A 12,522-nucleotide genomic window follows, 5' to 3' on the forward strand; every position below is an offset into this window, starting at 1 on the left:
GGTCAGTCCCTCTTCTCCAGTGGGTGCCTCAGACCCAAACATGCCTCTACATAAAGGTTTGGGTAGTGCAGTCACGGGCCAATGAAAAAAGCCAAATTTGTCCTGTACTTTGGTATCTTCCATTGAGAAAGGAGGGTCTGCTTTGAGACTGCTTCCACCACAAAGCCCCTGATCTTTGTGCAACCCGTCTTAGACCATCCAAGTTTGTGTAAGATACGTTAGGCCACAGGGTTACGTAAAATACCTGTGAACACGCAACAACTGCTCCTTTTGGTCCTGCAGGCTCCTTATTCTGCCTTTGGTATGCAGCTTCATTGTCTAATCTGCAGCTATAAGATGGCAATTTTCTCCCTTCATAACATTTTGCCCTACATCTAACCTTCTGGTTGCCTCTTTTCTGTGTCAGTAAAAGAATAAACATTGCTAAACTGTCAGCTTATGAATCACTAGGTTAATAGTTTACTGCATAATGAAATTATGAGGTATGAAATTATAACACAAATACAATCTTTCATATAAAATTTGATAATAGGTTACATTTTCATTTCTACTACTTTGTCTCTGGATTAGTCTTGTTTTTTCTTCCTGTTGTTTCAGTGTCCTTCCTGATATCAACCTTTACTCAATCTTTCTCAGGTTGCCCAGCCTCTGGCAGGATAACCAGGACACCGGCCAACATCATATATATTACTCAAATTACCTATAAGAGAGTAGCAGTTTATTAAGAAGAAACTTCATTTCTAATCCTTTCAATTTTGAATGGCAATCAGAAGTCACATATTCTCTCTATATCCATGTGCATGTATATTTGTATATCCATATGATACATGGATCAATATACATACAAGTATTCAAGCACAGAATATTTACTTCAAAGGCTGTCAATATTTTACTGTTTCTGAGCCATGAACATATTTGTTGTTACTTAGCCTAAGTCCTTTCTGGGACACAGAATTACAGAATCATAGAATCATTAAGGTCGGAAAAGACCTCTAGCTTCATCAAGTCCAACCATCAACCCAACACCCACAGGCCTAAACCATGTCCCCAAGTGCCACGTCTACACATCTTTTTAACACCTCCAGAGATGGTGACACCCCCACCTCTCTGGGCAGCCTGTGCCAGGGCCTGACCGCTCTGGCAGGGAAGACATTTTCCCTCACACCCAACCTAAACCTCCCCTGACGCAGCCTGGGGCCGGTTCCTCTCGTCCTGTCACTGGTGACTTGGGAGCAGAGACCAGCCCCCCCCTCACTCCAGCCCCTCTCAGGCAGCTGCAGAGAGCGAGAAGGGCTCCCCTCAGCCCCCTCTTCTCCAGGCTAAACCCCCCCAGCCGCCCCCCAGCACACTTGTGCTCCAGACCCTGCCCCAGCCCCGCTGCCCTTCTCTGGACACGCTCCAGCCCCTCAAGGCCCTTCTTGTCCCGAGGGGCCCAAACCTGAGCCCAGCATTCGAGGTGGGGCCTCCCCAGGGCCGAGCACAGGGGCCCCATCCCTGCCCGGCTCCTGCTGGCCACCCCAGTGCTGACACAAGCCCGGGGGCTGGTGGCCTCCTTGGCCACCCGGGCACTGCTGGCTCATGCCCAGCCGGCTGTCAGCCAGCACCCCCAGGGCCTTCTCCGCCGGGCACTTCCCAGCCCCTCTGCCCCAGGCCTGGGGCGCTGCCTGGGGTTGGTGTGACCCAAGGGCAGGACCCAGCACTTGGCCTTGTTACACCTCACACAACTGGCCTCAGCCCATCGATGCAGCCTGTGCAGGTCCCTCTGCAGAGCCTCCCTGCCCTCGAGCAGATCAACACTGCCACCCAACCTGGTGTCATCTGCAAACTTACTGAGGGCGCACTCGATCCCCTCATAGAGATCATTGATAAAAATATTAAAGAAGACTGGCCCCAACACTGAGCCCTGGGGAATCCTGCTTGTGACCAGCCACCAACTGGATTTAGCTCCGATCACCACAACTCTCTGGGCTTGGCCATCCAGTCAATTTGTTAACCAGGAAAGAGTACATCTGTCTAAGCCATGAGCTGCCAAAGGAGCAGCAATTCCTATTTCCGAAGGGCTTCTGCTCCAAGTCTAAACCATATGAATAAATCCATCCTCTCTCAGCACACCTTTATTGACAGTTTATTCCATACAATCTAGCAAATGCACTGGTAGGGAGGATGTATACATGTGATAAGCCCGGTTAGGTAGCGTTGCTGGGGCTCTGCCTCCTCTTCCACATCAGGGACCAATGTAGCTGGCCGCATTTTTTTTTAAACCCCTGATAGTCCACCAAGTCAGCCATGGGACAGAGGAGAAATTTTCTGTGTTTTTTATTTCACATGGAACACACTGAAAAAGTTCTCTGGATCTCCAACTCTGATTTTATTGGAGCACAGAGTCAAATGAGGAGATTTTTGGCATGGAGAAAATGCAGACCTCCTTGTCCCCTGCGTCTACTGGTGAGCAAACCTTTCCTCCAGGTTTACCTTTATGTGGTTTTCTGGAACATAGTCCTTTCTGTGACACCAAGAAATGTTCTTCCTTTCCACCCTTCCTCACTCCCATCCTGACAAGACGCCTGGTCCCTGTTCCTTTGGGACCTTCCCACTCTCCCGTGCCACGCCATCTCCCCTGGATGCGTCTCTGCTTATCCCATTCTCTGCTCCAGAACAGTTACCCCCCCAAAAATATCAATAAATAGTTGCCATGAGCCAACAATTTAAAGTCAAGCCATGCTTTGAGGTAGCAGATTTCTTAACCCACGACTGGGGGAGTTCATTTCCATACGTGGAGGGTGGTGGGAAGAGCCAGACGCACACGGCTGCTGGCAGCTTGGCCGTCAGACACTTCGCTGTGCTGTCCCACCGGGCAGGAGGTCTGGATCTGTGGTGCCCTCGTCTGGAAGTTGCTGCCTTGCAGCTGGACTGTGCAGTGCTTGTGCATCTGGTGTTATAGACGGGAGAGGTGGGAGGAAGCTGTGGATGCACAGCAGTAACCAGAGGTTTGACAGCACATGAGATGGCTCATCAGCGGCACCCTGGCTGTGCCATGCCTCATGTTTGCATAAATCCCCACTTGTCTATTTTTTTTTATTTATTATTTTTTCAGGCATCTTTAGGTGCAAAGAGAGGGTTAGCAAAGAGGTTAATTCATCACAGCTCTTAAACCCAGCTTGCTCAGTTACTCAGTATCCCAGGCCCCATTGTGCAGCTGGGCTGGAGCAGAGCTGAGCACTGGGCCAGGGGAAGCTGAAACCTGGGCTGCGATAGAAGGTTCCAGAGGGGTTTATAGAGACACAGAAGTAAAAGCTGTGGGAAAATAACACCGAATGTTTTCCTTCTTTCTTCTCTGTACCACAGTGCTTACCTCTACAAAACATATATATGTGCTCTTTTTCAAATTACAGTCTGCAGCCTTCAAAGGATGCTCCTGTCCGAGTTTTGCAGCATGGCCCAAAGGAGGAACACTCCCCGTCTCTCTCCCAGAGACTTTATTCATTTTCATTCCAGTTGTTTTCCTTATAGACACCACTGTGTCTACCCTATTCCCTTCGGAATAGTGTGTGGCTTGAGAAAAGCAGCATGGACTTGCTTGCACAGGGAAGAAGGGTAATCTTCTGGAGATAGGAGCTGAGCGGTACCAGGTTTCATGGACATTAATTGCACTGGCGATGTTGGGCTGGAGCAGGAGTGCCCAGGGACTGCCTGGCTGTGGCCTCTTTATGTGAAAGAAAACACTAGGGCTGTCTTAAATACGCTGTGATGATTCCTGATTCGGTCAACCCAGTACCGCAGCAGCCCAAAACTTGCATGAGCCATTGCTGCTCTTAAATTGGGCCATATGTGTAAAAATGCTTTAAATCACCTTGGATGAAAGGAAGAGGAGGAGCTTAAAGCTGCTACGATGGCTTAGAGTCCTGAATTTTCCCTCAACAACTGTGTCCGTGAGGCAATGTCCCACTGTAATAAAAATAAATGTCTAACAGAATAGGTGTCCCTGGCAGTGTCGCCAACTTCCCCTGGTGACTGCTGCAGTGCTTTATAGGTCTTCTGGACCATGTAATCATAAACCTTGCACCCCAGGAGGGATGCCACACTTGGGTGAGGAAGGGGACTGGAACAGGTTGTTTGTCCCTGCAGGACTCTGCGTGGATCATTTTAAGAAATCTCAGCTCTGGGAATATCTTCCTTCAGATCAGCCATCAGCTTTTGAGTTGCTTAAGTGCCCCGAACGGAAAGGGAGCTCAGGTGTATGCCTTCAAGCTATTTAAACCTATGTTTTTGTCCCAGCTGGGTAAACTCTTCATGTGGCATAAAGCCTGGCTTTGCAATATGGTCGGTGAAGCACAGGTAAATATTACTGCTTCTCTGTAGACGTAATGCTGAATTTCTGCTCTCTAGTGCCCTGAGCAGCACCTTTGCCCTCATATTTCAAGGGCTTTGGAAGCAGCTGACAAGCCCTCTGTTTGCTTGTGTCTTCTCTGAGCTTGAGGGTCTCTGCGGGTGGGAGAGGTGCAGCCCAGCTGCTGTGGGCAGAGGGAGCAGGGGGCAGCTGCCTCTGCGCCGCTGCACAAAACACCAGGCAGCAGCTGGGATTTCCAGGCAGGTTTTGGCCAAGCCACGTCTGGGCAGGTTTCCACGGGACTGGCCAAGGCCACTGAATGGACATCAAGGCTGTTCCCCGGCTCGATTTCATGCTGTTTTTTGCAAATTGTAGACATGCTGCAAGGACAAGGGTTGGGCAATTGTACCAAAGGTCTGACATCCCTTCCTGTCATTTGCACAGAGGACACTGGAGAAAGAGGATGGCAGAGAGAAGGTGGAGGATCCTTAAGGCTCCAGGTTGGCTGAGGACATCCCATCATCAGAGGTAAGCAGCAGCATGACAGAGGCGTTATATAGACACAGAGGGTTTAGCCCAGTTGCCTTCACACCAGCATCTAGAGCAATTTGCGGTACTTTGGACTGGCTGAGGTCTCCACCTGGGGCTGGTGGACATGGGTCAGGAGAGGGGACACCAAGCCTTGCTGGGGCAGCCGGGAAGGCTAGGTGGGACACAGAGGCATCTCAGGTGGCACTAGGTTAAGTGGGAGCAAAAGAATTGAGTCCTGGATATTTACAGAGGACGGGAGTCTGTGGCATGCTGAGGGATAAAAAAGCCAGCTGAGATTTAGAAGAGTCCTTCCACATGTCCGTATTAACAACATTTTATATATAAATATGAATATATATGTTAGTGTGGATTTGCTAGGAGGACGGTAGAGAAATAGGAGAGTAAGAAATGCTGTAATTATAGAATATGTGTAACTTTAAATAAACAAATAATTAAATTAATTTCCAGGCTATTCCTGAGTAAATCACAGATTAGAATGTCTGGATTCTTTTCTATTTGTATCTTCTTCAGCTAAGATAAAATATAAAGCAGTTTAGAAAATTCAGCCTTTATTCCTCTTGGAATATTTTTTAGTATTATTATTATTATTATTAACATACATATACACAAGGATACAAATATATATCTATGTGCTTGCATATGTTCCCTGTATTAAAGAAGAACATGATTTTTAAGCGCTCCACAGATTATCCTTTGCAGTACTGCAGAGAAAGGAAACTGAACAAGATGTTCAGCTGTCAAAATGCTTTCAGTACACAATATTAATTGATATTCAGTATTCGTTCTTTCATTACACATATTTAATTGCCAAGAAACTTGTTACGGAAATGTACCACTTCTGTGAGCTTGAGTAGCCAAAACTATTTAGGGTCAATAATATTATTCTGTAATTAAAACAACAGATAGCTTAATTACATATTTAAAAAATAAAGAGTAAGTTTAACATCAAGTATAACAACAAATATAATGAATTAGTTGAAGATCTTATCCCAGTCTTGATTCGTATTTGAGCTTTGATCTGTTTTGTACCGCTTCGGGCAGGTGGCACAGGCACAAAGTGGGAAACAGGAGGGAAGAGTCATTTTATCCTATTTCAGGGTCCTGTTCAAGAGGTGAATAATTGCCACACCTCAAAAGCTCAGTTCAGAGATCTGTGTCTCTAGGAACACATTTATGGATTTAATATTCACAGAGTTTATTCCTGTCACTTTACTTTTCATCATTGGATTGTTTAAGTAATTTTTTTTTTTAAGGAAAAAAACCAAATCCAAACAATAGAAGCGAATGCTCCTGCCTACTGTAAAGCACATATACATGTGCCATCAATTAAATTATACAGGAATGGAATTTAAAATAGCTGTCTCCTTCTGGGCAGTTAAAGCACGTGTTTGGATTTTTCCTGTTGTATCATTCGGGCCCAAGTAAATGGGATTTCAGGCTCCTGTGACACAGAGACTGATGATTTCCACAGGAAGCAAATGTGTCCCACTTCCCGAGGCGCTCATCACTGGCTGTCTCCAGCTGCCAAGGCAAAAGAAGTCCCCTCTCTCCTTCTCCCTGCACCTGCCTCTGGTACCTGTTTGGTTCAATACGATCGTCAGAGCAAGGACTGGCTTCTTGTCCATTGCAGGAATGCACAGCGGATTGCGAAACACGGAGAGCTTTGAGGCCGCACTGTCGGAAAGCCTAATTCTCCCACATATCAACGCTGGGGATCAGGAGACATCAGTATAATTAAGAAGAAAATCCATAAAACCCTGCTGTCAGAATAATTTACATACTCTTGACTGAAGCAGGCTGCTGGAGAGAAATTTCAGTATTAGCTCTTTATTGCCCTCTTCTGGGAGGTGGGTGATCTGGATAGATGGATGTTTGGATGGCTGTTTGGAGCACAAGGATGTTGGGTTTTTTCCTAGACTCTAGAGTCTGGAAAACTCTGCACTCACCTGGCTGCCTTCAGGGTCCAAGAGATACCAGTGCTGCCATCAGTCTCTCTGGTCCAAGTCCTCTGGGGACACGTTTGACCAAAGCATGTTTTGTGGAGGTTGTGTCCTTTGACTACCCAGCAAGTGGGTCCGTGGAAGTGGGTGCCTCCCTGAAACTTTATTCACACAATAGTTATTTTCTCTGCAATGAGTAAAATACAGATGTGGTAGATGTGTGAAAATGAACTTATTCTTTTGTGCACAGAGAAGCATGCTCTTCTGTGTGATCGCGCTGCTGCAAAAGGGTTGCGAGAACTAGGCTCAATGCTCAACTCCTCTCTGCTCTCAAGACATTGTCTACAGCCCACGAGACCTATCAGGAGCCTTTTTTTTTTTTTAAAGTCTTGTGCAAAAACTGAACTTCCCTAATGCATCTGCTTAGGTGCTGTGGTAGGTATCTCCAGGCTTCAAAGAGGACATTTCTGCCATCAGCACAGGGCACCATGGCCATGGGGCAGCCCTGTAGAATTAGGTCCCCGCTGGAGCCAAACCAGCAGTTTTCACTGTATGTCCCAGGACGCTTTTTCACAGCTCACGATGGATCGATGCGTTGTACACAAACCGGGGTGGTGTAAGGTGCTTTTTCGAAAAGCCAACTCACGTGCCAGAGAAAAGGGAGGGAGTTCATGAGAGGTCACCATTTTTCACCATCTGCTGGGAAGTGACATTTCAGCTGCCAGGAATCGCTGTAAGAAGCCCATGTCCTTGGCCAGCTGGTCTGTGGCAGCTCTGTCATTGACAGGAATATATAAAGACAGGTGTTGTGGGGCAAGACATCACTCCGTGGAGCTCCCCATTGAGAGGAACCAGGTAGGACGGACTGGTCACCGTGACTCCTCACCACCTGCTACTGACTTCTGAAGTCGTCTAGGGTGAGCTGAAGGTGTAGTTTCCACACCAGCCTCAACTGATAAGGATAAAAATACATCTCTTTTTGGTAGTATTCTTTGCTTCTCTAGAAAGAAATTCATCATTCCATCATTTGCAGCTTAATTAAATGCTCATAAACAACTCACTAATGTATTTGGCTTATTATTACAGTCCATAATGGTGATTCTGAACGATTGTAGTAGCTCATATTCTTTTCAAAGTTTGGTTGGAATCTGCAGCAAGAAATAATGGTGGAGATATAGTTTGAGGCTTTCAGCTGGCACACATTATAGAGGTAGATGGCTCCTTAGATTTTTCTTTAAAGACATTTTCAAGGAATTACTAGTGGTTTGTAAGCTACAAAAGTGACTACTATTCAAATAATTCAAGTTTCTGAGTGTTTATTATCCAGAGAAATTAGAATGGCTTAAGTCATTATCTACACATACCTGAAGCAAAATATGTGATAATGTAAAAAAATGGACATTTTAGTCATTAAGCGACTTGTTACAAATACAAAGCACCGCACCATATGGGCTGCCATGAAGAAAGTTAACTCCATCCCTGCCAGACCCGGTATGGTTGTTCAAATAAAAATGGATAAAACCCTAAATGATCAATGATTGTATGCATGTAGCAGCATTACCTATAAGTTATTTACAAGGGCATGTAGTGATAGGACAAGGGGCAGTGGCTTTAAAGTGAAAGAGGGTGGATTTAGATTAGATATAAGGAAGAAGCTCTTCACTGTGAGGGTGGTGAGACACTGGAACAGGTTGCCCAGAGAAGTTGTGGATGTCCCATTCTGGAAGTGTTCAAGGCCAGGTTGGACGGGGCTTTGAGCAACCTGGTCTAGCGGAAGGTGTCCCTGCCCATGGCAGGGGGGGTGGAAGTAGACGATCTTTAAGGTCCCTTCCAGCCCAAACCATTCTATGATTCTAAACTCTTGCTTGTTTTATAATATTTGGATAAAAGTTGGAGGAAGTTGGTTTTTTTTAAAAAAATTCTAACTTCCAGGATGCAAGGGATTCAAACATAGGAGTCTTCACTGGAGCTGGTGTAGACTATCTTTGCAGTTGATGGAAAGAAAATCAAAATATTAATCTCATTCTTTTACATTTTATAGGCAAAAATACATTTTCTTGATCTTATGCAATGTGCTTTCTAAGATATCTTCCCTCTAAGAGTGGTACTTCACTAGATTTATTCTAGAACATTTACTCTATTGCATAAATGAGCATTTTTATCAAAAAATTGCAGCTCATATGTCATAAACAGGGTTTGGATCAGGTAATCACAAATGTAGGAAAAATGCATGACCTCTTTCTGTTTTTTTTCTTAGTGGCTGTTCGATTTGGTGGCACTGAATTTGGCCATGAAGATCTTTTCCCTTTTCTTTGCTGTTCTCCTCTTAATGCTCCAAGGCACTTTAGGTAAGAGTTACATAAAATCAGAGGAAATGCAGAGGGTAGATTGTGAGTATGGAGTACCTAAAATCAAAATGGAAATAAAATGGGTTTTAGTCCCTTTTGCCCAAGGCCAACTAGCGCTGCCAGCGTGTTGGGCAGACATTAGCAGTGAGCAGACCCCGGCTGGGTCCTTGGGATGTACTGAACCCTCCCGCTTTGGAAAATGAGGGAATTCAATGGTACAGATGTGGCTAGTCTCTAGGAAGACTAGAATACCGCTGTTATGCTATAACCCTAACTTATTCTTAGTCTTCTTTGGGAAGGAAAATCAAGACTCAGGTATTTTTTGTGCAGGTTTCATGCGTGCACCCGGTAATGATGTGCAGTGCAAACAGGCTGGGGGTACCTGTTCCACTGACCACTGTCCTCTACCCAATACAAGGTCCTTCGGACATTGCCAGCAAGGAGTCCCTTGCTGTCGGACTGTGGTGAGTTATGGATTTGACGAAGATCAGGCGTTTCTTGGGGGAATGGGTTCGCACATCCAGGCTGCCTTTTAGATGTGAAGCTCCTCTAGTGTGAGCCAACAGGGACTAGGTACTCTGTACACTTAGATATAGGATTTCCTGAGGATTTCCTCATTGGTTCCTTGTGTACCATTAATGATGTAGCTCAGGTGCCTCATGGGAAAAATCACAGTCAAATCTCTCTGGCAGAGATAAGTAATTAGCTAGAAATGAACTGTATACTCTGCTGTTCCCATTAGCTGGTTAAAACGGCTCGTGATGAGCAATACTGGCTTCAAACGACACGTCTCTCAATGCGCATGCTGGGACATTTGGGTCAGGTTCGTAGGAAACGTGCATGTTTCACAGTGCAAAGCCTGCAGGGTCTCACAGTCAGAAGAACAACCTGAAAGTCATGTTGTTCTGCTAGATGTTTTCTCCAGTTCCAGAGTTCTCTCCTTTTAGACAAAAGCAAAACACAAAATCTTCATTTTTCTTGAATTCCTTACTAGAATCCTAAAGTTCAGCCTGTATCTTTACTCCAACCTGAAACTGCAGAAAAAATATCCACAATGATTCTAATATTTCATTTTCTGTTCCTTTTTGCTGTAAGATGCTGTAGCTAGTCTTATTTTTTGAGGCTTTTATTTAAACTTTGTTCAATATCTATAGCAGAGATGTTAAAAACAAAGCATGAGCAGCAGATGTATATTGAGACATTCCTCTCCACACCAGAGATTTTAAGATGAGAAGGAAGCTTCTGGTACAGGGACCTAGCGATTCATTATTAAATAAAATAGGAAGACAATTAATGTTTAAAATCCAGCAGCTTTTGGTGGTCATTCAATCCCTTCTGTGCTTCTTATTCAAATCTTTTCCTGGTTATAAGTGCAAAATCTGAAAGTTACTTTCCTTTTTTGCAGTACGATTAGTGACTGTTGGCATCTCAGACTGGCTAAGCAGAACTTCTGGCAATTTAGGACATGCATCATCCCATTGAAAATCAGGAATTTTGAGCTGAAAATATGCATTTAACACACACACGTGCACACACCAAAGCATGAACAACTGAGGGAAAAACCTCCTCTACAAACAAACATAATGATCTGAAGAAACTCCACAGCTGTTCTTGAACCACCCATAAAAGACCAATATTTCTTATTTTTCTAAAATGTTTTTCTATTGAAACTATATGGCGGCCACCAACATCTATCCCAGAGAATAGATCACGAACATGTAGAAGTCTGTCCTCACGAGAGGGTGCAGAGCAAGTTCTTCCTTTGCCCCTCAGAACAGATACACATTGTATTCTTTTCCTTTTAGAGTCAGAAATAATGTGATTAGCACTATAAGACAAAGTCTCCAGGGACACTGGATGCTCAGCTGGGGTGTTCGTATTTCATAGTCTACATATCTCCATAAATTTTAATAAACTTGCTCCAGAAGACCTTGTGCCTGATCCTTATACCTGTGAGGAATTCTCTTGGTGGGTGTCATTGCTGGAAGATCTGGCTCTCCTCTCACCTGGGGTCAGTGTGACATGTTCCTCGTGGTAACCTTCTCCAAGAAGATGAGAAGAAACTGAACCCATATACAGACAGGGATATGGCCTAGTCCTATTCATTATTAGGTTGAGCAGTTACAGTCAGAATCACAGAATCATAGAATCATTTAGGTTTGAAAATACCTTTAGTATCATCAAGTCCAACTGCCAACCCAACACCCACAGGCCTCCTAAACCATGTCCTGAAGTGCCACATCTACATGTCTTTCAAATACCCCCAGGGATGGTGACTCCCCCACCTCTCTGGGCAGCCTCTTCCAATGCCTGACAACCCTTTCGGAGAAGAAGTTTTTCCTAATATCCAACCTAAACTTCCCCTGGCGCAGCTTGAGGCCGTTTCCTCTCATCCTATCGCTTGTTACTAGGGAGAAGAGACCGACCCCCGCCTCGCTACAACCTCCTTTCAGGTAGTTGTAGAGAGCGAGAAGGGCTCCCCTCAGCCCCCTCTTCTCCAGGCTAAACCCCCCCAGCCCCCTCAGCCGCCCCCCAGCACACTTGTGCTCCAGACCCTGCCCCAGCCCCGCTGCCCTTCTCTGGACACGCTCCAGCCCCTCAAGGCCCTTCTTGTCCCGAGGGGCCCAAACCTGAGCCCAGCACTCAAGGTGGGGCCTCCCCAGGGCCGAGCACAGGGGCCCCATCCCTGCCCGGCTCCTGCTGGCCACCCCAGTGCTGACACAAGCCCGGGGGCTGGTGGCCTCCTTGGCCACCCGGGCACTGCTGGCTCATGCCCAGCCAGCTGTCAGCCAGCACCCCCTTTATTAGGCAAGTAGAAAGCTGGCACAAGGTGACCATGTTCAGAGCCTGTGGAAGTCCTAAAACCACCCATAGCAGCTCATGGCATGGAAAGCATGGATACTTTTAGTCATTCCTTAACCTCAAGTCCTTTTGGCCTTTGCATTAGCACTCTGGGATGTTAGTGACGGGAGAGGGAAGCAAGTAGCTGTGTCTATACTGTGTAACAGCAGGTGCCGAGACTCGAGGCTGTTGGACATGCAAACCCCTGTCTCCAGACAACACAGAGCAGTGATAAATAGTTTTACTATCTTAGGATCCAGAGAAGTAAAACCCCATTGACATGATGCTGGTCTAGACTAAATAGAGGCAGCAAGAGCAGAACGATATGAATGTGGCAAGGAGGTTTCAACACCTATAAAGTTGGCCTTCTGGCACCCTGGGGTTTCTCTGCACTGCCATTCCCAGAACTTCAGGTCGGGCTAGCAGAAGCAACCCTGTAAAGCAGTGGAGGAGTGAGCCTGTCTCCTGAACCCCAGCCTGGTGCCCTGGACTGGGATGGCAGAGAGAATGGGCT

General features: G+C 45.9%; 1 protein-coding gene across 1 annotated transcript; it reads left to right on the top strand.

The window, feature by feature from the left end:
• The first annotated feature begins 4,771 nt into the window (after window positions 1–4,771).
• Window positions 4,772–9,703, top strand: LOC135312797 (gallinacin-8-like). The gene is made up of 3 exons (XM_064448582.1): window positions 4,772–4,855; window positions 9,077–9,167; window positions 9,498–9,703. The coding sequence occupies exons 2-3, from the start codon at window positions 9,110–9,112 to the stop codon at window positions 9,701–9,703; spliced, it is 264 nt and encodes an 87-aa protein (XP_064304652.1). The 5' UTR covers window positions 4,772–4,855; window positions 9,077–9,109.
• The last annotated feature ends 2,819 nt before the right edge of the window (window positions 9,704–12,522 follow it).

The sequence above is a fragment of the Phalacrocorax carbo genome, chromosome 3 (assembly GCF_963921805.1).
Source record: "Phalacrocorax carbo chromosome 3, bPhaCar2.1, whole genome shotgun sequence".
In the NCBI taxonomy this organism is placed as follows: Eukaryota; Metazoa; Chordata; class Aves; order Suliformes; family Phalacrocoracidae; genus Phalacrocorax; species Phalacrocorax carbo.